Below are 27607 nucleotides of genomic sequence, written 5' to 3' on the forward strand. Positions count from 1 at the left end.
TTTTAGTGTTGCAAAACTCCAGTTTGGCTTCAGATAACATCACAATGAAACACTTAAACTTTCATGTTGACAGACTTGGAGAAGTTTACAGCTAAAGAAGAGAGGGGAAACATGAAGTTAACTTCAATGAACATAGAAAACTAAATCCAGATTGTTGATTATGTTTTAGATTACCATGAAAAGCAGCCACACAAACCTCCCTGGTAGCTTTGCTGGATAGTTCTCACACAAATGGTTTAGAAGGGAGCCTCTCCTTTATCATATACAGTATAGTGGTAATAGCTATTTATTCAGATAGATTTTTTCTTGACATAAAAATGTTGGCTTTTGCAGTTCATGCAGGGAATGACGTTGACTTTATATGCCTTCAAAGCATACCTCACTTCCACCATAGATTTATATGTGCTGTACGTCCGGGTAAATCCCAGTCTGTTCAGTTGTAAATTAAGACCTGGGTCAGTCTGCTGGTCATTGATGGTGGTCCGGATCTCCCAGTAAGTATGGTGATTTCTACCGCAATTCCTGGGTGGCCCTTGCAGTTGCTTGAATGTGCCTGGTGTACAAAGTATTCACAGTATACATTCTTTAAGAACATATAACAGGTTTCATACTGCAGAGATTATGAATTAATTTTATTATCTCTACTTTTTAATTATAAGACAAATCTCTCTTGGCAAAGGTATATGCTTATTAATTTATTATCCATATGTGATATTGTAACTGTCAAGAAGAGGTATCAGTATTTGTCCCTGCACTTAGTCTTCATGAGCTGCAACAAACTGAGACATTCACAGATACACAGAGGGAGGGAAGGCATCAGATCACTGTCTTTGTGTGACATCTGTGGCAGTAATTCAAGTCTTCAACTCACAAACTGTCTTGCTATATCCCACAGCTCCTCTGGCCTTGATATTTTGCTGACATAAGAAATGAAAGCATGCAGGAGACACATGAACTCAGAGAAAATATTGATTGTATAAACTGAATTAGATTGCGAACGATGTAGAACAAGAACAGATGGCAATCAGTCCTCAACAACAAAGCGAAAATGGAAAATGAAATGTGAAAATTGTCATTTCCGTTCACTGACAGGAAAATATTGTTCATAGTGCTATCAAGATAAAGTCAAGGCACTGCTGTGACTCCTAAGAATTCTTCAACATATCTTTAAAAACCACATCCCTTTCCAATGAGCACATGACGTGCAGAAATAAGCAAGACATTAATCCACTTAGCATGTTTTACAGGATGGGGTTTTAAATGATTAGTCTTTTCACACATCCTTTTAAAGGAATAACCATGAAAGAAATGAAGGGTTGAGTAGTTGTTGACCACATCCAGTGAGGCAGACTGAAGGGTTGGTGGATACCACAAAACTGAGCAAGGTTCCGATGAAGGGATCGTCAGACTGCGTCAGGCTGGAGAGTGTGACCATGGTGTGTGTGTGTGTGTGTGTGTGTGTGTGGAGATGTGTGTGTGAGTTGGTCTGTAGAGCTGACATTGCCTGTGTAACACTCAGACAACCACAGTTTAGCCAATGAATGCTCAGTCAAGCACAGGAGCAATGTAGTCAGCAGCACAGCACGTGTCACACAAAGTCAATCGCATTGTGGAGACTGGATTTATGGTTATTGTGTTCAGTCATTTAAATAAGTACTTAAGAGAGTTGTTATATTTGCAATAAAACATTCTTGAGGAACAAAAAAAGGAAACATTAGCTACAAAAAATAATCAGGACATTGGCATTAACTTATTTTTAATTGATTGAACACATTCCTTGTTTCCCTCCACAACTTGCTTATTTTCTATTTTAAAAACACATCTTTACCCGTGCATATCAATAAATGCTCTCCTAATGTAAATATGCTCTAAACCTTGAAAAAAGTACGTCAACAACAAAATGCATCTGTTTGTTGACTCCACATGGAAGTACAATAGCATGCTATAGAGCAAACAAAAATAAATGTTATATTTCATACTCTGAAGTAATCATGTTTTATCCTTTGTGATAGAGTTACAGTAGAATGTCTTATGAAACATCTGTGAAAAAGTATACAATCTTTTTCTTTTTCATTCATATGAGGTATAAAAATAATTGTCTCTGTACACATATTCAAAAATGTCCAGTGGTTTGCATAATAGTTTGATTAGATCGATGTCTCTGGTCTTCATCACTATAGGCCTAAGAGAAATGAAAGACAAAACATCAGTCTCCTAGAAACCAAAATCGGACACATTTAACCACTTTTAAGAAAAATAACAGGGCAATAGCTTTGAAGCAGCCATTTAATATTCAAACATGTCATGCAAAAACATGAGGTGGAAAATGAGGCCCTAGTGCTGCCTAGTTATGGTTCCAACCACTATATTTCACAATTACTTCTAGGAACACCAGTGATCGGGGTGGTTTAAACAACGAGCTTTGAGTTTGGTTGCCATGGTGATAGTCTGGCCACTCTGATAGCCAAGCAGCAGCAGCCACTGCTGTCAGATCTCCCTCCAGACTGGCACGTTGACGCTGGGAACTGTGGGCACCTCCAGAGCCACAAGAAGGAGAGCCGCAGACGACCTCAAACCAGACAGACTTTCTCCTTCTCTTAATGTTGATACTGAGAGTGGATTCTTTCTGCTGCGTGTAAACTCAGAACCCAAAGTGACTTCATGGAACAGGGCAACAGCGTCCCTGTCTCCATACATGGCCTACCTCAACCAATCACACTTCAGAACTGCTGTGCCCTCTATTTAGCTTGTGCGCGTAATTGACTGGACCATAAATGAAGGTGGAGGCTGCTACAGTAAGTCACCCAATGATAATTATTTGGATAACGTGTTGTGGCTCTTCCATTGAGGTCACTAACAGACATTGTGGCTCTCTAAACTTAAGGCAGTCGCTTACAATTTCAAAATTGATGTCTGGTGACCGAAATTAGACCTCCCATTCTAAAGTGAGTCAGTCTCTATGGGGTTAAGATTGTTAACCCTTTACGTCTTTGGGATTCTTACCTGAAAACACTGATCTTTTATTGGCATCTCGAGCACCACCTGTAAATAAAATAAGACAAAATGTGTCATGTAGGGTAGCATCATTTCCTCTAAGAAAAATATATCTACAGTCTTGCGAAGAGCTAACTGAACAAAGAGACACAGCTCTAATATATATATATATATATATATATATATATATATATATATATATATATATATATGTTTATTAACATCAATTAGTGCTTTATAATTTGTTAATTTAATAAAAAAAGACATGATGTGTTAAAAATTGAGTGTTGGAGTTTCTTTTAGGAAGATTTGGTTAACTCTGGAAAGAAAAGAGCTTGTTGTTTCTCAGCTTCCAGTCGTTATGCTAAGCTAGGCAAACTAGCTGTAGCTTTAAAAGCATAAAAGTGAGGTGTACTGTATTGGTCTTGAAGTATGATACATATTTGCAATGACTATGTTACACTAATTGTATATTAATAAGTAAAATCTCTTTAAACACAAAATAATATAACAGCATAGTGTGTACTACAGCATACTAATGTATTTCCATGGCACAAGTCCATGTTGAACTCACTAGTGGTGCTGAAGGGGAACACTAAATCCGTTTGGAACAAAAGGGGTTAGGAGTGAGAAAAAGGACAGACAGCTTTCATCTCCATTGTGGTGAGTGCGGTTGTCGCATTGTGGAAGTTTATCGAATAACAGGAAATAGCTATGTATTTTTCACCCATTATTCAGCTCTCACCATACACTTGGCGCCTGCTCAGACACATCTGCTGTGATACTGGGAGGAGGGTGTAACTGCCCTATTAAAGTGGGACCCGTATTCATTTATACCCATAGACACACATGCAAACACCAGTACCTGTCCAGACCAAACACCGAAAGAATTTTTTTTATGTGCAAACATGTTAACATTCCTGTTTTTCAGAGGTTTAAATAAATAAATATCAGTTGTTAAGTCCGTTGCCTTTCTTCTTGCCTGAAGTAATTGGAAAGCCTCTAAGGACAGTGGACGATTTCTCTGGTTGTTACTTTTTTCATCTGTTTGTGTATGACAGTTTTTTAGAAAAGGCCGGCTTTCAATATAATATTCAATCATATTTCATGGGTCAAACAGAAGTTGGATGTGTGAGGGGGGGCTCTGAAAACAATATCCAATGTTTTACCCCGACTAATATCACACACACTCCCACATGCTCAGAGACATACAGTACAAACCAGATTTCAGCTCACCGGCCTGTTGGCCCTCTCTCACGACCGAAAGTGCTTTGTCGCATCTTGTGGCTATTGAGTCTCCTTTCTCTGTCTGTTTTTCTCTCCCTGTATCTGAGCCACCTCTAATTTAACGTGTGGCTTTTATCTTCACTCAACATGTCATTACTACTGCCAAGGTTGAGAGCAGACCCCCAGGGGCTATTAGAAAATTGTATCCATTTATTTTGAAAAATACACATTTGGCAAAACAACCCCCCTTCTCGGGGAACTTGTCAGAAGTGTTTTATTTCCATGTGACAACCATTTTCCATCTTTCACTTGGGTTTGACTGGAATTCTTTCATAATAACGTCAATAAAAATCTGTCTTTTAAGGTCTCACATGCACTTGATTTTCCGTTTGAATAGCTGGTCCTGATGCTTTGTTTACTGGGAAAAGATGGCAAGGTAATTTGTGAACATTTCTGAATTCTTAGTATGCATCCTTTTAGGACTTAAAAATACTTTCTTGCTCTACTAGTGGTGGGAGCGATATTAGTCGGTTGGACGTTTAAAATAGAAAAATATCAACATTTTGAAGACCCTTTTTCTAAGTAATCAAATTGTTCAGTCCTAACATTGGATTCTCTGAGCCTGTTCTTCCTCTCACGGGGAATTTCCTTTTTTAAGTTTCGATTGGCACATTGCTTTTCCAACAGTACTACTGTCTTATAATTTTAGTCCTTTGTCTAAATGACTAAAAGAAACACAATGTCAACATACTGTTTGTTCACCCTCTGAAATAACAGCAGTAGTGCTCTTAAAGTAATGTTTACTGTTTGCAGACTAATAATAATATTACATTACATTTTATTTTGTTACAATAAATCCTTACTAAGTATTACCATATGTTTAACAAAGTTTAGAGAGCTTCAATTAGTCCATATTTATACATGTTCATGTGATTTATGAAGCCAAACAATAAAGTCTGATTGAAATTTTTAAAGCCAAAGTAATATTCTGTATTGTATCTCAGCCACATTACTACTATTTGCAGGTTTATGGCATATGAGCGTGAAATATTCATATCTACAATATATATATCTATCTCTTGATAGAAATATGTTGTCTTCATGATGCCAGGTAAGAAAATTTTACATCCCCCCAATGAAACCTCCCAGGATTTCACCCAACTGTGAGATGTGGAAATCTGTGTCTGTGCTTCATCCTGAAAGTTTAACAGAAATTCTTACAAATTAATCTTCACTTTTTATGATCTATAGCTATTAAACGCTGTGATGACTAACTGTTGTAAAGGGATGTGACAGGAAAGAAATGAGCCCCATGTTTTACAAAGAAAAAATACTGACGGGAGGAAAACATTAGACAGGCCGTTTGTCAAATAAGAGCATTCATTTACAGAGAGAAGCTTCTAGAAATTACCTGCAACTGAGTGGAATATTAAACGTACCATTTATAAACAATCATAAACACATGTGGGAGGACGAGGAGGGTAGATGACTCACTTTTATCCTGTTCAGGAGGCTCCAGGATGTCACTGTCTGTGTCACTGGGAATATGCCAAGGCTGTCTGATGGCCTGTAACTGCTGGTAAAACTCATCCTGGTGTGGAGAAAGACAACATGACGGAGCAGAACTGTTAGCAGACTGCAACTCATACTCTGAAGTAAGAAAATATGGATCATGTGATAGGACAGACTTCATTTTGTTAGAAAACCGGTCGATTGAAAATACCTTCCCTCTGAAAATACTCCAGATGATCTAACGAAAACATATCCACAACTACTCAGCACTCAATCCAGCTGCAAGGACTTATTTAGTAGTTTTACATTTCAAACATCAGATCTGAATATATATATAGTTCTTTCCTGTTCGACCATGAAAAGAAAATTAAGAGTTTGTCCAACAGGAGTCATCTTTCCCCAGAAAAAACCTCTGCTCTGAATCAGCAGGTCAGCATACTGTCTTCCATCCACTACGGACATTGATGCGTGCCACCTCATTTGCCGACGGACTGATGTTTGTCACTGATGTTCAACAGATACAATCGAAGCATCCCTAATCAAAACGTTTTCTTTATCCTCATCCATCTTTTACAGAATAAAAAAAGTGTCCCCTTACAAAAGGAGCTTTGTTTAACTTTGTTTCTTTGGTGTTTTGCTGGTGGTGTCTGTACAGGTCTCCTTTTAGCCCTTCTCCATTGGACCAGCTGGCACCAATAAAGGCAGACTGGGTGCACTGGTGTCTTGGATAATCTCACTAGGTGTCAACTACAATAATTGTCAAAGAGTACAGAGAGGGGCTACAAAAATCCTGCCCACTGTTAATAAGGCCTTCTCATATTTAACAGCGTCCCCGTTAAGTAAATCATGAAAGGACTATAACAAAGAAATCCTATTGAGCGGTCGCCTTTTATGCCAGACTTATTTTTCCACAATGAAAAGACATACTACTGTACAGACCTCCATGACTCTGCACTAAACCCCACATGAAGCCTGTGTGTTAGTGTTCTGGTGTGTACATGTGTGATATTGTGTGTTCTGATGTCATAATGTTTCTGTGTAAAGTGTCTCATGTGTTCTACAGCCGACTTTTACATGGGCATTGAGCCTCTTTGACACTCACAAGTTCACGCTCAGCAAAGTGAAACATTCCAATAAACTTGGAGTGATTTTGTGGTCCCAAGATTTTGTAGACCAAAAGCTTTGGACAACTTCACTATATGTGTTTGAAACTGTGTTCTCAACTCGATCTATTTCATTACTGGATGAATCTTATGTAAAAGACCTCTGATGGCTAGAAGTCATAACATGGCTATAACTAATTCCTTACTACTTCAAGTAAAACACAAGCATGTAACGAGATGTTCTTTCTGACCAGAAGGTAAATGAAGAGCCATACAATGTCTTTCATTAAACCAACTGTTAAATTGAAGTTACAAAATATATCAAAGCCATAAATTCATACTGGTTGCTAATGTAAGCTAAGCATTAGGATTAGTTTGTAATTTGTTGAAAACTAGTAAGTTAGTTAACTAGTTTTTCCTACAAGCTCTCGCTACGTCATATCAAATATGTTACTTTACCTAAAAATATTGACTAAATCCCATTTTTGTCTGACTCACTACAATTAAACATTTGCAAACCTGCAGTACAATATAATCACTGTTTTGCTCACAGAGGATGACGTCAGGGAAATCCTGGTGAATTGATTTACGGTGAAAGATAATCTGACACTCTCCCTAGCCTTTTATTTTTATTTGAAATACAATTTTAGAGCTTTTTTTGTGTCATTGTTGCTTATCACAAACAGAGCCAAACCTTTCAGTTTTGGATCTCACCTCAGACAAATAGGCCCGTAGGCTAGCACCAAGGGTGTCTGTCGTGCTCAGTCCAGGCGGGGTGAGCAGCGGGCGAGGAAGCACGGGCTGACATGTGGGTGTCACAGGGCGGCTCCGTGACCTCCTGAAGGTCACCTCTTTATGAGCTCCAGGGTTAAAGGTGGAGCGTGTCAGCAAACTATTTGGCGTGAGGGGCCTGCTGGGTGTTCTGGGGGTTTGAGTCCGGCTACTGGGGTTGCTGGGAGATTGAGTACGACCCATGACCAGGGAGCTTGACTTCGGGCTGAGCAAAGGGAGGCCCACACCGCAGGGTTTGCCTGAGAGGCTGCTGGCTGGAGACTGAGGTCTAGACAGCAGGCTGGGGAGAGGAAGTGTGTCGGGTAGTGTTCTGTGGCGTAGCGGTGAGTGGAGCAGGCTGCTGTGCGAATTATTGGTGCTCCGGCTGGTCATCTTCCCCACTTCTGCCAGCTTGGCCAAGTCCTTTTCAACCTCTGGAGGGAGAGAAAAAAAGATGAAAGATTACAAAAGTCAAGACGTCAGAAGCACAAAATGTAGTTAATGGGATGACGTGTTCTTCATTTGAAGCTGCACATTTAATTGTTTAAGATTTTTTTTTTTTTTTTTTAATGTATAATGACTGTAACAAAAGGATGACTCTGGTTGATTCTGGTAGATGAGAAAGCTTCCAAGTGAGAGTCAGATTGATTCTTTATTACATATTCAGAGGCTCCACTATGAGGTTAGCACATGTCTTACAAGACTGATGATTCACAAACTTTACCGAGCATTAAAGTGGGTGAGACAGCTTGATTTAATCCTACTTCTGGGCAATGATGACAATATTTATAGACCCTGTGAGTTGTGGGGGACTCCAGATTCCTGTTTGAGAAAAGGTTCCAAGTTGACATAGAACAGAGAGTGATTAGAAAAAAAATAAAGGCCTCTTCATGACAAAAACACTTTTGTTTGGGAGTTTCAAAAACATTTTGATTCGTTAAAAAAAGTGATGCTGCTAACGTCTGCATTGAACATCTGGGTCACTTTTTCCATGTGGTGTGCTTTTATACAAGATCCTGGCAATGAAGATTCAACAAACGAGTCTGGGAATTATCATTTGAAGAGGATATTTTGGGAAAACTGTATACGAGTGACGTTACGTAAATAACAAGAGGCATGACAAATATTTCACAACACTTTACTTAACTTGTTTTTGAGCTGAGCTCTCTTCCTACACAAACAACATTTTTCCACTTAGAAATGTGAAGCACATGCTCCTGTCCCCTGACAAATATTCTTGAAGTATTTCATGTTTGAAACGTCTGCCGTGCTACTTGAAACGCAACTTTTGGACAGCTGGTATAAAATCTGCTCCAGACTGTTTTGTATACAGTCCTGCATGGTTCCAATACATTTCATTATTCTGACATGCATAATTATATTGCTGTTTCTGTGCTAAATCAGCTCTAAGTGTACGGGGTGAAACTTTATAACGAGAAACAATGCAGAGCTCGAACTGTTTAGTGCTCGATGACCTGCATGTGTACAGCATGACATTGTGTCTGTGTTGCTTTAACCTTTTTACATTCAACACATGTTACCTCTTTAAAATCATATGAAGGGAAACTATAAATGTAGCTCAGCTTTTTAAATGAAAGTTGAAGGATAATTAACTTTGTGGGGTGTTCGGGGTATATCATGACATCAGCTCGTGTCCATGGGAGGACTGCAGTATGTCACAGTCGAGCTGCAACCTCCGCTGTTGAGAAACAAAGCCAATGCAAGTGCAAAAGATTGCCGATCATGGAGTATCCACTTTAGGCACTGGCTCCAAAAAGCCATAAGTCATATTTACATGCCCAGTTTAACAGCAGGAATCAGTACGTTATCCGCCTGGTGCAAAACCAATTTGGTGTCCCTATCCCTTTTCTTTATTGGTACTCACTCCTTAACAAATGTTTTTCTCATCAGCTTTGATCACGTGAAAGGAACATTTTTATTCATACATTTGCATCATAAAGATGAGGAGCAGTTATCAGGTTGATAATCTGCGTGAACCGCTACAGTAGATTGTGACCATCGGACCTCCTGGGGAGAGGTACAATAAATAAACTTAATAAAATGACAAAACTTAACTTCCAGATATGAGGATTTTTCCATTTAAAGCCTTTAACCGCCCACGCCACCGCCAGTGTTATCATCGCAACATAAACAGGACATGTTCGTTAGCAATCTGTTCCCATACAGTTGATATTTCCATCTCAAATTATTTACCGGTAAGATGATAAACACCACATGTGTTTGTTGTGAAAGTCTTTCTCCTTTTACGTAAATGCTGCTCCACTCATGATTTTACTGTAAACGAGTCACGACCCACCTCTTCCTGTCATTTATGAGCTGCCTGTCACATACAGCTTAACTTTTAAAATTCTCTGTTTTAAAAGGGGGAGGAAAAAAATAGTTAAGCCAATCTCACAGACACTGATGTAAAATGACAGCTCCTTGAGTTCAAAGAGGTAGCATCAAAATCCATATGCTACCAACCTTTGTTAAGTTTTCATCCAATCTTTAAGTAAAAAGATGTGGAAAAAAAAAGAAAGACTTGGAGAAAATGAGATGGAGAAGAGGAGACAAGAAGAAATAGAAACAGATCTAATCTATTAGTCTTTGATCAAGCTGAGGTTGCACGTGTTGAGAGAGTACAAAACCACAGCACGCTATGCAGCCATTCAGAGCACATGCAAGTGTTTTTATGCCCCTCCTCTAAAAATATACAAAGAACTGCTAATGACATACCACTTGTCTTTGTTTGATTCACAGGCTCAGAGCAATCAGATGAATTAATTAAAAAGATCGTCCTCGGGTTGAGCAATTAATTCACTTAAGTCTTGGTAAGATCCACTGTGTATGCTTGTACTTCCACTCTCTACGTCAGGGAAACTATTGAAACGCTACACGTTTTTATTTATGTAAGCGAAAGCCTTAATTTACCACTAATGCATTGAGCAGTTTGGCAGGTTTGAATAAATGGAAAAATTGGGTTCAGATTCCCCAAATTAATATCTTAAAAAAAATCTGCATCAATGTAGAAAATCTTACAACAGAAACAGTTATTACTAAAAAAACTGATTTGAAAGAAACTCAAGAAACAAAGGGTGATTTCCACACCACATAATTGGAGTAACAACATAAGATCTAAAGCTCGACTCTTGCACAAGACATGGAAAGTATTAGCGGCTTATAAAGACTTGAAAGAGTCAAATTAGCTCGTTGAACAGCTTCACTGAATTGCCCGGTGGGAGCCCTTGCTCGTAATAATCAGTAACTCAGCGTAAAACGACTAGAGATTAATGCCATCTGAGGACCTCTGGGGCTACATTTAGTGTGCTGTTAACACAAATGTTCCTCTTCTGGTGGCTCTGAAGCACCGGCAGATGAGCAGAGAAGACGGGAGGAGGTGGAAACACAGTGAGGAGTTCAATGAGCAGGATTAATATGCTTCAAATAAGTGTGGTATGTGAGGAGGACAGGCATACACAAACAAGTGGGTGACACATGATGGTAAATGGCAATGTTCCCTCTGGCCTCCACTCCAGGCTTTCATCTGATATACAAGTGGATATCATTTGATCCTCATGACAACAAAAGCAGCCTTTGAGTCACCCGACGTCACACATATCAAAGAAGAGCATGATCTACATTAGGCATTAAGCATTTCCAAAAGGCCACACAAATTCCATTTAGTCGGCCAAATCATTCGAACAAGGATCTTGTCCAAATGACTCAGCAGAGCTTGAGTTACTGATTGGACCTGTCGAAGCTGGATTTGATAGTAATAACTGGCATGTTTGAAATATTTTAATTCCTTTTCAGTTTTCAGACACATTTTAGGAGGCAGATCTGTTTTTAATTAAGCAGGAAAGGTCTTTGGGGAAAAAACCCCGCCAGGAAATTCTTTAACCCAATTCTCCACCTCCCAGTCTTCACAAGTGCAGCGTAAAACCATTTCTAAAGGACAAGTGTGTTGATTAAAGACTTTGTGTATGTGTCAATATATGTATAATGTAGTGTGTTATTCCACATAAAGATATCAGATTCAGCCTTATTCTTCATCCTTAAAGCCACTAATAAAAGAGAGAAACATATGGATCAACACATATTCATGCAAACCAACAAACAGCCTACCAGCGAGCTGTTTGCCCATGTTCTCCAGCTCTTTAGAAAAGAGGGAGTCGCCCAGTAGCAGGCTCGTCTGCCCAACAGAGCTCCCACCTCGCACAGCCTTCAGATCAGCCTCCCAGACAGCCTGACGCTAGTTAGCATGGAGAACAGAAGAAAGAAAAAGTCATATTAGACGACAAACCCTTCAATTAACTCTTTATATAATTTTCTTCCATTGCTGGAAATATCCGAGCCATATCTGCTGCAAAAAAAAAAAAAAAGGGGCCAATTATTATTTTTATGGGCTTTAGAAAAACACAAGAAACCACAGCAAGTGTAGATGAAAGCAGAGAGCGTGCAGTGAGCTCTGTTAAGTGAATGCTGAATGCAAGACTGTCAGTAGTGGTTCAGAGCATTTTTGTGTAACTATCAGTAAATCTATAGGAGCTTGTACGTACACTAGTCTGCTGGCAAAGAGCCTGACAGCAGCAAATATCAACCAGAATGTACAATAAATCTGCCAGTTGGGATCGTTTTGTAGACTATGTGACATTGGTATTATCAAAGAATAACAATAAAATAAATGCTTGAAAAAGACAGATTGGATCACTTAAAGTGGCTGCTTTGACCCGTTTCGTCACTACCTCTTCCCGGTTCCATGTATCATTTGGAAAGAGGCCTCTTTATCAGACTCAGGTTGCCAAGTCCTGTGATGGCAGTGTGCCTAATCCTCTGCTTGATTCCTTTGACGGCACACAAGTGGCCAGAGGAGCCGTTAAGCCAATGCGCCAGGCTCACACGAGATTCAAGCACAGGTGAGAAATAAAACCTGTCAGCCCTAATTCCACATCCTGTAAGTTTGGTTTACACTAGATAAGTTATGATACCTCTGATGCCAGCACTTACATCACCTATGCGCTCAGCACTTAATGAGAGACAGAGTTCGCTCGACAAAGTGCTGACACAGAGTACAGCTCTGGGAGATCTGGTGATATACATCCAGTGTGGTCTTCCAACAGCACTTAAAGATAAACCTGGGATATAACAGGGTACTTATTTTATGCTTTGCCAGATTCAAAGTGGGCTTAAAAGTCTGTTTCTGCACAAGAGGTATGATGAGAAACAAGATAAGTTTCTGTATTCTGATAAATGATGGAACATGATTCCTCAGGTCTATACCATTGATCACTGGGCCTGTCTGAGGCGTTCTGTAGCAGCAGAACCTCAGCACCACAAGCCAGTCCATAATTATAGTCCTCATAAAGCAGCGAGGCAGGCTGAACATTAAAACTGAGCCCGCTCCCTGACTTTAGGGCTTGCTCTTTGTTGGTGTCTCCCCCTAATTCCAACAGCATGACATCATCTGGTCTGTCTTTTTCTCTGGGTCTTCTCAGCGCCTACAACGAGGCCACCAACAGATTGATGGTTTAAGTTGTCAAATGCACATGATCTATCTTTATCATGCTGTTAGTCATTGCATTAAAAGTAGTGGTTTGAATAGCAGGGTTACCCCTGATACAAAAACAATATGATATGAAATACATTTTAGTCAGAAATACTCTTTTTATATTTATTTTATAACCATTTATTGCACTTAATGTATATATTTGTATTTAGCGGTATTGGTTCTGCTCTTAGCTCTCAGCAGATTCAATATTAATATTGTTGTATCATTACATGATTTACTGTTTCAGGGTATTATCTCACGTTTATTTTTGTATGGCCATTTATATCATATTGTATCATAGCATGAGTAACCCTGCTATTCCAGCCCCTCCTTTACAACGTAACATATTGACTAAATTTTGGTGAAACCTTCACCCCTTATCACGCTTCATCTATTAACTTCTTTCCACTGCTGTCTGACATCATGCAGCTGTCAACTTCTTCTCCTTTCAACTTCTCCTTTGGCCAATTGACTTCTGCTCACAAGAGCCACCGTGAGGGGTCATGAATTGATGTGATGAAATTGGCTGGAAAATCTGTTACCAGTGCCCGAATTTGTTTAAACACAAGTATCAATAACAACCAAGGACACAAATATAATCCCATATTGATTACTAATCCCACCCCTCTTTTAAACCGTTAAATAAGAGAGAGAGAACTTCACTGGGATGGCCCAGTTTTGCACAATTAAGAGCAGTTGATAAATGAGGATCCACTGTCTGACATTTACATTTCTGCTGACCTTCAGCTCCTTTGTCCACTGCAGCAAAGACTGAACTTTAAATCAGGGCCATATATCATAGAGACAGAGGCTTAAGCTGCTGCTGCTGTGCAGTTATATAGTTGGACAAACAAACAGGATACTCTGAGACTGCAAGCAATTCACCTCCCACGATTACATCAGTAAATAAACAGACATTTAGCATCCAAATATGAGTGTTGTTACACGAAGTTTGTTGAGGGCACACACATTTAGAAAGTCAGCTGGCAGATGTCAACATAAACAGGGTATCAAAATAGCACATGTGCAAAATCATGTGCAAAACAGCACGGCTTGGCAGTAAATAAATGCACATAAATAAACAAAAATGAGCTTACAGACCGACATGACAGGAGGATGTCATGAAAATGGGTTCTCAAAGCTTGAAAAAAGCTGTTGTCCTTATCAGCGACAACATACGGCATGAATAAACACTGTTCTCCCTTTGTTTGCATGCTTGGATCAGTGTTTTAATCTTCATAGACAAAGAGATGAGAAGCAAAGCCTTTTCATCTCTGAAATAAAGAGTTGCTATGATTTTACAATGACTTATGAGTATATTAATGTCAGTGGTGTAGAACCCGAGCTGTATAATCTCCCTCCCAGAATGACAAAACAAAAAGAGAGAAGAGAAGAGGGGAAAAACCCTCTGGTGATGCTTTTGCTTGACTAACAAACAAGGGTCTTGCTTCTTGCTCAAATTGATTCCATGTTGAGAGCAAACAAAACAGAAAGAAAAAGAGCGAGAGGGAGAGAGAGATTGAAAGTCCTAGAGTTCAATATTTTATAGCCTGCATGTGTGCAGCTATACATGTACGTGTGTGGTCAGCAGTAATAATCACCACAATCTGGGGATAGGTCCAACATTGCCCCCCGTACCAGAGCTGTCGGGGTTGTGAGCATGCAGTCACAGACCTCAGACATGGCTGGGCTGAGTTGGAGGTTTGAGGCTTTGCAAAGCACTATTGATTGACTTCCTTATAGTGGTTAGGAAGAGAAGCATGGAGACTAATACTCATCACACACACACACACACGCACGCCTTTCAGGCCTTTACATCTACAAATCAGGACTTTGTTTGCTAAAAAAAAACACTGTATTATTTTGATGTTTTATCATTTTGCAGCGACTATCTAAAAATCAACTTTCATCTCTTTTTGATTAAACTGCCTTTTGGTTGCACATCTCTTGAATCCATAATTGAAGCACTTCCCACAGGAATGAGTGTGATTACAACAGAATGAGACTTCTACATTTATCTTCACCTTGATGAATTCTGCATGGCTACCACTTTAGCTTTGCCTAGATTTGTCAGCTTGATTAGGACTGATTTCGTCGAAGGCGAAGGATGAGTAGATGTCAAAGTGAAGCACGGAACATGCAGGCAGATGTGCGCTCCTCTGCATGAGGATTTGATCTGCACATGTGTGAGAGGGAACATTGTGTATTAAAAGTGCAGAGTTATTTTTAATTCTAATCAAACAAAAATGTTTTTGGTTTAACAGATAACAAAGCCTTCAAACATACAAGAAGGAATCATGTCGTAACAGTTCATAGTTTAAGATTTGGGGGAATGTTTAAGACAAGGGACTGCAGATGTAAATTAGCCTAAGATGAACTCTGGTGCAATGCATCAAATGGTTACATTATGTTTTAAGTTTTCATTGCACATGGTTCCTTACAAATAAAGTTAAATTGAAATTATAAAATGAAGCAGATGGGGGAGGAGGGGGGGGCTTTTTATGCCTTTATTGGAGAGACAGGACAGCAGATAGCGGCGGATATCAGGTATACAGAGAGAGAGAGAGGGAGACAAAATGAGAACAAGTGGGGAATGACATGCAGAAAAGGGGCTAAAGGTCGGATTTGAAACGTGGTGCCCAAAGGAGAATTTTTGTCTCCTTTTCATGTTCAATCATATCTTTGAAGATGTTGATCCACTAAAATTGACTTTCACATGAGACACAGTATGTTTTCTAGAGGGCTGAGCTTGCTCTTAAAGCCTCTTCCTCGGTAGCTCTCTTAGCTGTGGGAGTCGATGGGATATATGAGAGTAGCAACATTTGCCTTTTAATGAGTTCCTGTTGTTTTGGCTCACAGATGGAACTCCTAATGAATTTTATGGACTGTATACTGAGCTCACAAGCTCACCAGCCATAAGAACGAGTTAGCATTGCCAAATGTAAACAGGATATTGTCAATAACACAGTTAGACTTTTATCCAAGCATTACTCAGGCAGGTTGTATGACATAGTGTCTAACTCTCAGTCATAAAGCAACAACAAACAGAGAAAAAAAAGAACAGTTATGTAACAACAGGGATTGAAAAGCAGTGTTGGGCAAATGAGGATTATTGCAAGAAAATATAACGTTCTACCAGTCTGTGTTTAATGGCAGCTGCATTGTTTTTATAGTTTTGATTGACAAACAAAAGCTGCATGGTTGACAGTCATCACATTATCAACTTAATGCAATATTTAGCAGAGCTCACTAAATCAGTGTCATTTCTGTTGTACTAAACATAATAACCAGTCAAAGTTGTTTCTCATATCCACAAGCAGACATCTTCCAGGACACATTCAAGTTTAATCCATTGCACCATTACCTTTATAACAGAGCAGGACATTTTTCCTTTCTTGACAAAAAAACAAAAAACAACTTAAAATGGAATTTCATACTCCAAACACACTGAATAAACAGACAGCTCAATGTTTTCAACAATGACAACACATTTAACAACAATAACTCAGAGCACAGCACGCAGAAGACATAAGTGTAAAATAAGTAAAATGTGGGAATTACCCAACAAACTTTTGAAGGAAAAAGTGTAGTAACATAGAATCTAAAGTCCCAAACAGCTGCTCAGATGATAACCATGTCAGTGAAAACCCTTCATGCAGAGGAGGGCACACTGGAGTCAGATATAGAGGCCATGGGATGTATCTGCTGAAATACTGACATTTCCCCCTGAAAACTTAACAAACCATCACATTGGATCTGCCTTGTATCTGACTGTACACATGGCATTGCATCATACCAATTATCGTGGTTCTACAGTAAAAATGAACAGTTTTCCCTGGCATGCTGTACGTGGTTAACACCCATACAACATATCACTGGACCCTCACAAGAGAACCTGGAAGAATAAGCTGCAGGGTTTGTGCTGAGGATTGATTTAGGAAAGTATTTGTCTTTATGGAGCAATTATCACCTAAAGGAGCTGGCAGGAAAGGGGCCCTGTCGAAGTAATAATGATAACCATTAACAGTGTTTACTTTTCAACATCGCCAACTTTTACTGCCCAAACATGAGCAATGTACGAAGCAAGGCAGACTTGAGTTAACGACGGCCATGCATGATGAAATGTACTAAAATTAAAATACGACCTCAACATTTCTAAGACAAGAAAAAAGTAACAAAAGTCCTGTTCTCCAAATTAACCAACAAGTGAGAAATAATTGGACATGTTTGTATCATTGCAAAGAACACTTTTAAAGTCTGGACATACATTAATAATGACATAATGAACACAATCAAGTTCTTCTGATGTTTTGGACTTTAGAGTCTTTCCCCCTGCAATGTTCAGTAAAGCATTAGAGGGTTTTTTCCCCCCAATACAGATGAACTAGTTAAATTAACAAGCAATTACAAATCCCATTTGTTATTATGGTGGGGTGGGACTTTAACGTGTTAATTACAAGAAAATGGCATGTGCTAGTGGTAGAAGATAAGGAATTGTGCTACAGATAACGTGTGATCCAACCTTCAAGCTGCTGTGCAGAAAAAGTATTTCTAACAAGATCCAACAGCTTTATGAAACTGAAGAGCAAGTAAAGTTGGATGCGTTGCATTCATTCATCCACAGAAATCCATTTAGATTGAGAAGTGTGGCTTTTTAGGGCAAATATTGTGATACACTTAAAATGTGATACACTAAAAATGCATTAATTATTAATTAATTAATTTTGATTAATTAATTTGAAAGCCCTGAGTTAATCAGATTATTTTTTTAATGAAGTCCTACCCCTAGTTATTATTAAGTCATTACACATACAAAAACTGGTTTACCTAAAGTAAGTGACAGGAGATATTTGATGACAACAAGATGTCACATTACAGCTGAACTTTTTTTTTTTTTTAAAGGTTTATTTTTGGCCTTTATTGATAGTGAAGGACAGTGGATAGAGTCGGAAACAGGGAGAGAGCAGGGAGAGACATGCGGGAAAGTGGCCACAGGCCGGACGCGAACCCGGGCCGCCCGCGCGAGGAGCAAAGCCTCGCTATATGGGGCGCTACAGCTGAACTTTGGGGTTAAAAAAGGACTAAAGACCATTGTCATAGATTTAGTTAACTTTTTTATCCACAGGGAAACTTAGAGGACATTTTTTGACTATCAGATTCTCATCAGTCCTTCCCATAAACTTTATAAAAAAGATGGACGACATGACAGCTCCCTAAAAATTAAGCCATTGTCTATTATGATAAAAAGTCAGTGGTTTAACCTCTAGTCCCAGAGGACTGCCATTTGTGTAAAAGTCAAAGACATTGACTGATGGTGTTCCTGAGATATGTTTTTTTTTTTAAATGGATGGACAGATAAATGTCCTGAACAAAGTGAGTAGGCATATCCTGTAAATGATAAAAACTATGGTAGGTCAGTGTTAAAAAGCTACGCTAACTAATTTCTGCTTGCATGATTCTTCAGCCTATGATTCAACAGTGCTTTTGGACTTTAAGGTCTGCTCCCAGTTAGTCTGCAGCCGCTCTGCATCTGCTTCACACACGCAGCAAAGCCTTGGCTCCAAACCTCTTTCTTTAAAATGCAGTAAAACGTTGTGTCCAACACTTAGATTGGTCAATTATAAAAGAAGGAATTGAGCTTTTTAGGAGCTAATTATTATCAGAAGTAGCGGCGTCTAAGCTGATCGCTTTATTAACAGCATGTGAGTGTCTGCCCCTGTGTAAAGCTGGAGTGTGCCACATAAGGTCTCTGCCCTGAAGCATGTGTAGCTATCACGCAAGCCTCCTCTGCCCAGCAAAACTCCCATAGCCCATAAATATTTAGGTCTATTGTATAAAACCTCTAAATCAACCTCGATTGTTGTTGTGTCACTTGATATTCTTTTCATTTATACCCGTCAGATTGCACACAATCGCCCTGAGAGGGGAGCAAAGCGATACAGGGAGGCTTTCGAATTAGGATATCACTTGTTCTGTTGTGTAAGCTGAAATGCCTGCAAAAAAAAGGGATCACTTTTGCTTGGTTCTTGTTCTATAAACAGGAGGCTTGAGGTGTTTTTTTTTTTTTTTTGCTCTCTCTTGGACAATAGAAGCTGAGCACATGAGAATTGATGGCTGTAAAATGATCTTAATCGTTGGGGGATGGATATAGGAAACTTACAGAGGATGCCACTTGAGACAAGGCCTCGCATTCTTGCAGCCGTCCTGCCACCGTGTCCTTCCCGGGCAATGGAGCTGCATCACGTGACGCACACAAACAGGAAAAAACGAAGACAGAGAAGCGTGTGAGACTATAAACACTTTAAAAACCACACAAAAATAACCTGCTGAATGTTGAGGTGTTTTGTGCAACTTACAGGAGATGTCAGGTACAGCTTGTTCAGATACGTGGGCTCTGTGCTCGTCTTCAGGTCTCCCGTCTGATAGGTTATCTCCCTGCAACCTGGAGGCAACACGTAACAGATAAATACTTGTGTACAGGTCTGACATTAAGTGGAATTAAATAATCTCTGTAATCAGGATTTTTCCGCCACAACACTGAAATGCATGTTTGGAAATTGAATCCCAGATTACACTGAGACAAGATAGTCTGGATCAGTCAGAGGTGATGAGACAAAGAGGAAGTGTTTGGTGAGTTTATAATCTCTCCTGCAAAACCTGGGATGATTGAAAGAAGACAAAAAGAAAAAGGGCATGAGAGTGACAGAAACCTGTTTCCTCTCTCCACAGAGCTGGAAATGAACAAACTTATTCATTAAGGGAGAGACTCTGCATGTAACAAATTGTACACAGTAGAGTTGTCTGATGGCAGCTTCAATTGGCTTATTAAAAAAGTTAAACATAAAACTGGCACAGGAATAGTTCCCCCTTAACCAGACAAAGACAAATTAAATAACATTTACATGTATTCAATCTAAAGCATGTGCTTTGATAGAAGAAATTAGTATTTATTTTTCTGAAGCATGTGTTATTAAAGTCCTTATTTATTGCAAGTATGCACCACTGCATGCTAGTTTGATGTAATCTGTGCAACTATTAATGTAATACAAAGCTTGCTTTTAATGGTGCACAACATTTCATGTCAGCCGCAGGGCCCCTTCTATTTTACCTCTACAATGACGGTATAGGCATAACAAGCTTTAAAGAAGTGTATTCGATTACTTTGCTTTTTTTTTACATCCTTCTCTTTGTCTCTTACATATTTTAATTGTCTCTAAAAGGCAATTAAAAAGGATCCAAGAGGACAATAAAAAAAGGCTGTGCCCCCTCTCTTTACAAATGCTACTCATAGCCACAAGTCCTGACTTAATTTCCCTCAGTACATTCCTGGTATGAAAATAATTTATTTAATGAGAACGACAAGCCCAATGAGGCTTGTGGAGATCTAATCATTTCCTCAGGACTCATCGCCAACTCCTCCGGACTGTGCCTGAGATCTGTGATGCGTTTGCAAACTGGAGTTTGGTGGCAGCCATGAAAGGAACCAATCTGGAACGTCAAGGAGGTGGGTGAGAGCCGGAGAGAAAGACACATGCCCACATCACACAGGCCACACGGCCCTTTACACTTCAACCAACCAACCAGCAGAGAGCAAGGGGAAGTAGCACGTTTCCTGACCTGCTGCTGTCGGTTAGGAGCCACACAGGAGGACCTGACTGTTTTGTGGTGAGGACAGGGGGTTATGGACAGCGGCAGAGGTCAAAATGTTGGGAAGAATTACAGCTTGAGAACTGAAAATGAGTTTACCAAATTAATGGAAATAAACTATACATCTTAACAAAAAATGTTTCCTGATCTAAAACATTTCACAAAGAAGGCAGACTTGGATGCTTGTTATGCTTAGTTATGGCCTGAAATATTACAGGTGGATCTTGTGTGCAGTAACTAACTGGACTGAGGCTAGAAATTAATAACTTGAGAAATCTACTTGTCGAGGTGTCACCTCTCCTTGACTTTGGCTGGTACAGGGTTAAGCCAAGTGGTTCGGTCTTGTTTGACTGCCTCGGCCTTTGGATAGAAGGAAATAAAAATGTGCATGCTTACGAAGAGAAGTGTAATGCAGAGAGTGATCGACCTCACTGACCAATAAACGCTCACATGTCAAAAAAAATATGTATGTTTGCCTCAGGGATGATGAGTATGTGAGGAATGCCAGCCCAACTTTGGTCACTGTTAGAAGCTACACACAGGGCCAAGGCTTGCTCTTCTTAGAGGTTATGTGAAAAAAAAAAAGACAGATTCCAATCAATACTGTCAGTTTACACACTTCTAACTTCTAAAATTCACTGAAAGTTAAAACAACAGCCCGTGTTCAGAGTTAAATCTTTACAGTAGTGGTGCATGCAGGTGTAAAACACAAGGACACTAAGTGGGCCACATGTGTTACAGTTCTGAGGAGTCAGTTTTGAGGTCGGCCCCATTCAGACATGTTTGAAATGTGTTTCTGGTAACCCCTTCCAGACCGTGTTAATACACACAGTATGAAGGACTTCCATTCCTTGACCTCAACCTTGACAATCTGCTGTTTATGGAGCCGATGTGTGTGTGTGTTTGTGCAACGACATGCAAGTAAGGTTTTTATGCTGTGTCCATGAGTATCTGCATGAACTCTGCATGGATGCTACAATTCCAACTTGGTGATCAGTTTATGGCCCTAAAACTCACCAAAAATGAAGACAAATGACCACCACTGCTTTGCCAATAAAACTTGGGAAGGACATTGTGGTCAGGTTAAAGAGGACAAAACAAGAATTTGGACTGAACAAGAAAAAGAGAGGAAGACAAAGAAGGAGAACAGATGTCTGAAATTTTAATCATGTAAAAAAACTTGGGAGCCCAAAATCAACTCCAGATACAGATGCTGCCTTCCTCTTCTGCTGATTGGATGAGTGGACTCTATGATAAGTCCACGGTATAAACTATAAGCTTAAAAACATCCAAGTGATAAACTTCATAAAAAAAAAAAAAATACACTGATACCATTCATCCTCCTGCAGAACCTGTGACAACATCCCACAGCCTGTGTGTGGAGTGAAGCTGATAAGCGGAATGAATGAAAGAAGAGAAGGAAACAAACAAATTCCAAAACCCAAACAGAGGAGGCCGTGCAGGCAGATGCAAGTCTGGCGTCGCATCGAACTGATACCAGTTTATCTTTGACTGGCATCAAAGAAGAAGTCCTGCCCACACCTGTCTGTGGCCTCGCACCCAACGCTCCGAAATGTGAGCAGCAGACTGGGGCTGAGGGGTCAGGAAATGTGTCACCAGAGAAAACAGTGATAAAAAGAAAGAGAGAGAGGGTGATAATGGAGACAGTTATCAGTGTGCAGGCTGATCTGTGAAAACAAGCAACACTGGCATGCACTTCAGATAGGCTGTGAGATGTTCTTCTGTAATGACGGTTGAGGTTTGATACCTCCGATACAGATAAAGAACAAGAGGGAAAGGTAGAGGAAGGAAGGGCACAAGAAGGACTCGTGACCTGAAATGAGGAAAATACATTTTTTGTTAACACTATGAAATACAAATGCTAAACTGTGCCTTAACATTTAGTTTGCTTTTTTTTGTTTTACAGATTGGGGGCAGGGGGGGGGGGGGGGGGTTACATTTCCAGAGACAGTTAGATGAGAACAGTACAACTCTTTCAAGTAAATATGAAGCTACAATCAGAAGCTGGTTAGCCATGCTCAGAAGAGTGAAAAACACAGATTTGATTAGGAGGAATCCAGACTGCCATCTGAAAGTCATTAATTATCCTGTTCAATATACTTGAGAAATCCAAAGGGAAAAAATGTAGGCTTAAAAAGGAAGTATTTCTTGGCCTGGTGCCTCATCATGATTAAAGACTTCAGGGAGTTTTTACCTTTAGACCCTCTCAAGCCACATGTGGCTCTTTTGTGACTTGCTGTGGCTCTTTGAGATCCTACTTGAACAAATACAATACATACTTTTTAAATAGTGAGGGATACTTGACCTCTCATTTAATTATCTGCAAGAAACCAACAATGAAATGTCTCGAAATGTTGTTTGATTAGGAATTAAATGGCTTTACAGATAAAAAAAATAAAAATAAAATAAAAATACAAAACATCATGATTCATATCCCCAGATAAGAGACTGAGACAACATTTACCTGGCACATCTAGAGCAGATGTTGAGAGTAACTTTGGCCTGTGGTTCAGACTGGTAGGAGCTGCGGCCCTGGCTGAACTTGCTGCCGGATGGTGCCAAGCCCGTAACACCCTCCATCCGCAGGTCATCCAGGTCCTCTGGGGAGGACAGAATGGCAGACAGAGGAAGGAGAAAGAAACCAAGGAAACAAGAGAGAGTCGAGGAGCGTCATTAATCATACTTCGTTCTCAGTGTTGTCGTGATGGTGCTCAGTGATGACAGTCAGCTAAGGGCCAGGGAGCGAGCAAAGCACATCACAGTAAATAAACTTCCTCACTGCTGAGCTCCCTCACACGCACAAGGGAGGGAAAAAGTTGCATCATCAACACAACAACGCACTGTGTCACAGAGAAAGATGTGGAGGAGTTGATGACAGCGCCACAGAAACAGAAAGGGGACATTTAAAAACAACGGCGCCAGCAAGTTAAAAAAAAAGAAGGAAACGGAGAGCAAGAAAGTTGGGTTTTGTGTGATCTCTCCATGTGCCACTGAACACAAAGACACACACAAAGACCCTTTGACTTTAAAGAAGTCTAAATGTTTAAATGCTAAATGTGAAAATATGCTGCGATAACAGGTGCAGGTTCAGAGCATGTTGAATAAACTGTCTTTTTGTCTTAATTTTTGAGGATATCTGCTTTAGCTTTAAAAAAAAACAAAAAAAAAAACAGCTGTTCCCTGTTTGGATGAAATCTTCTCCACATGGTGGAATTCAATTTGAATGTTTGGATGAGAGACAAGACTAAACAGGAACATCAGCTATCAGAGTAATACTGTTTCAACCAAAAACACGTTTCCTTCACAGACTGGACTAGCATGATATGGAAGTGTAACCCATGAAGATTTATTAAAGAGTAGCAGACAAATGTCACTGTTGTCTGTCAAAACGGAAAATTGTTTTGGTGGATGAGATATAATGGGGGATCAAAGACTGAATCAGATGGCCTTTTTAGTATCAAGTGAATCCTCAAGAGATAAAACATATTGAAGAACTTTGCGTGTTATGACAGTGAGAAAAGAGTGGGAGTTTTCAACATTTCTGTGCTGAATCACACAGAACATTTTGAAAGGTCACCACGAACGTATTTGGCTCACTCTTCCCATCAGACCAGAAGTATTTCGGAGGTTCGCCAATGACGCAGATCACCTTCAGGACATACGGTGTATTGTCTAGCTCGCTGCCATTGTTTCTCTGGTACACATAGTTCAGTGCATTTTGTGTCCTTCTCTGTATGTGTGCGTCAAGTCATTTGAAACCAACATCGATAGTTTTCTATTTACTTGGTCTCCTGGTTGGGGGGCATAAAAACGGGCCTCACACCTTGAAAGAGGAGAATGTGTGACTCAGCAGCTCTATGAGATGTGATGACTTCTCCTCACGAGAACTCCCTCACCCCGTCACCTGTCTCCTTTGGGTCTCAGGAAATCTATGGAAAATGTTAAACCTATACGCTGAAGTGTGATTCTATCTATGTGTGGTGGTTGTGGTCTTTGCTACAATGTCTATCATACATGGATTTTCTTTCATTATTTAACTTAAAAAGAATGAATGAATGAATTAGCTTTGATAGTAGTGTGTGTGAAATGTTTTTTGTTGCTAACGCTACACAATCATTCACATTTGTAGTTCTAATTTAAACGTCTCTACAGCTGTTGGGTTTGTGACTGTGAATATCATAATAGATGGATTATGAATGTTCAAAGAGATCGGGGCGCTATGACAGTATTTTAGCAGCATCTGTTTAAATGAAAAGTGCATTCCAAATAGTTGTCTGATAAAAGTTTTAATTTTCTGTTTGCCTTTTTATCTCATTTACAACATGTGGAAGTTTGTCTCTGACATCAACACACTGTCAAGAAGACTTCCTGAGAACAAGTGTTTGGAGGAGGACTGATACGCTCCAGTAAAAGCCTTAAGCAGCAATATCCAATGTCCTATTCATCAAAGTGTTCATTTGAAAAGGGAGGGTCGATAAAGAGCCATCAGCCATTTGAGTTTGTGCTGGTCGTGGGAACAGCTCGATTTTCGGCCTTCACATTTTTCTATTTTCTCTTGTCCATTCCAACTTCAACCCTTCTGTCAACTCTCCCTTCTTTTGGTGACAAACTCATGTGACATGCCAGAGGTTTTTTTTCCAGATCATATTCTGTGAAACAAATCATGACTCAACACTGGGAAACACATCCTAGCGAGTCTGCAGCCTTCATCAAACACCGAAAAAGAATAACAGCAAGCGGCTCGGACCATGTGAGGGGAAAAATGACCTCAGTGTACACAGCTGCTCGTCACCTCAGCGCTCGCTTTTGTCTGCTGGACTTGTTCCCTTCTCAAGTCAGAAATAAGACAACAATGAGGAGGAAGAGTCCAGTGCATGAAGGATGAGAGGGCTAATCTCAGAGACTAAAAGAGGTCAAAGAGAATAACAAAGACTTGCTCTGGGTACATATTTTACAGGAAATTAAAATTAATTAAAACTACAACATCTTTAATGTTTGAAAAAGTTCAATTTTCTGGTTAGATGACTGAATAGAGGACATTTTTCCTGGCTGATATCAACAGTCACAGCAGTAAACAGAACGTTAGGAGTAACTTTAAGCCAACATGAAGGATTTCTGTGAGTAAAATACTTAGTGCTGAATGTCTAAACTGTATGAATTAGAAATGTTGGCTGCAGAATGTCTGATGTTTAACTTTTTCTTTTCTTATTCAAATGCTCTTTTGTGCCGGCTAAAAGAGTTCACAGAGCGTTTCATGTGGCAAACGGGAGAGGTGACAGATGTCTGTGTTGACACCACACTGTGTCAGAAGAAGGCCCGACGGAGCGCTAAAGAGATGAATGTGTGTCTCACTGGTCGGTGTTAGGGTGATAGCATTGTAAATGACTGCTTCTACAAGCACACAAGTATTCTGACAAATAAGTTCAAACTGTGTCCTGATGTTCTGAGGCAACGAGATGACCACAAAGTTGTTTGTTTGCACAAGAAACTGAGATTTATGTGATCTAAACAGAAACGGAGAAGTCCAGATCAGCATTTAAAAATGTTTCAATGTATGTTGTTTAAGTGAGACTGCTTCTAATCTAGATGGCGATCTTTGCTTTCCTCTTTGAAATCCAAAATCCTTTTTTTTTTTTTTTTCCTTTTCCATGTCTACATAGTCAAACACATGACTGAGAACAAACTCTCCAGGGTCACAATAGGTTCTGGTACACCTCCTACACAATACCACCATGATAGGTTTACAGTCAGTCTCCAGTAAGACCAGTTTCATTGAGCGCACGACAGCATCGCAGTCCTCCATCTAGACACAACAAACAATCTGTCCACACTCGCCCGTTCATCAGCTCTGTCACATTTCCACTCCCTGGGCACCGGGGCAGCCATGCATGCTCCCCGCTGTCTAAAGAGGAGACATGGCAGATAAATAAAAGTGGTGTGTGTGTGTGTGTGTGTGTGTGTGTGTGTGTGTGTAAGTTGGAAGTGGGAGGGGATGGAAACTATTCCAGCAATGCAATCCCAACAAAAGGGCCTGAGCAATGAGGAATTCCTTGCTGCAATCACTCATTTGAAGTAAAGCAAGAAAGAAGTGGAGGATAGATACAGGGTTTGTGTGTTCCTCTTTTCCAAGTTTCCGTGTAATTTAATGTTGTTTAGATATCGACATACTCACCGACTCTTTGCTGCTCTTCATAAGACTGTACTCAAAGCTGAAGTCGTAAATAGCTTCACGAACAGCTTAATATGCACCTTCCTGGGTGACGTGTTGACTGATGTATGTGCTGGAACCGTCTACGGTGCTACCCCACATGTGAAAAGGTGGGTGGGGGGGGAACGCACGAATACACTTCATCATTTCCCGCATCAAATCCAAGGAATTTCATCAAGTGCCGTGAGTTATTGTGTCTCCTGTCTCCAAGTGAAATAATTGAATTTTCCATTCTTTCATGAGCAGTGACGACGTCTCGCCACATAACACCGGCCTCTAATTAATAGCCTGTAAAAAAGTGATAGATGCTTTGACTTCTTGCGGTGCCGCAGTCGAAAGCTGCTCTCACTCACACACAGAGACCCACATGTGTGAGCAACATAGTCGAGATTAAAAAGGCGCACAGCACATACTCGACCCAACACGTACAGTGTCACTTGCAGACCTCACACTTCACATATACGAGCAGCCATTTGTTTTCCATTAAACTCCCGAGCACAAAGCCTCCACTCGGCAGCCAGTCGTCAGACGTCTTTTGATGTGAGTCGCGGCAGAGACGCATTTGTTTGGCTTGTA

General features: G+C 40.0%; 1 protein-coding gene across 2 annotated transcripts in view; it reads right to left on the bottom strand.

Annotated features, from left to right (window-relative positions):
- Positions 1–1739: 1739 nt before the first annotated feature.
- The window catches only part of cUnh8orf34 (chromosome Un C8orf34 homolog), a 51546-nt gene continuing 25678 nt past the window's right edge, over positions 1740–27607 (bottom strand). For both annotated transcript variants that reach the window (XM_079361829.1, XM_079361828.1), the window contains exons 8-15: positions 23288–23423; positions 19512–19597; positions 19316–19389; positions 11733–11859; positions 7551–8041; positions 5716–5812; positions 3004–3042; positions 1740–2182 (exon numbers count right to left, since the gene is read on the bottom strand). In XM_079361829.1, coding sequence (XP_079217955.1) covers positions 2175–2182; positions 3004–3042; positions 5716–5812; positions 7551–8041; positions 11733–11859; positions 19316–19389; positions 19512–19597; positions 23288–23423 — 1058 coding nt within the window. In that variant the 3' untranslated portion in view covers positions 1740–2174. The remainder of the gene's footprint in view (positions 2183–3003; positions 3043–5715; positions 5813–7550; positions 8042–11732; positions 11860–19315; positions 19390–19511; positions 19598–23287; positions 23424–27607) is intronic.

Source organism: Symphodus melops (assembly GCF_947650265.1).
Source record: "Symphodus melops genome assembly, chromosome: 14".
NCBI lineage: Eukaryota > Metazoa > Chordata > Actinopteri > Labriformes > Labridae > Symphodus > Symphodus melops.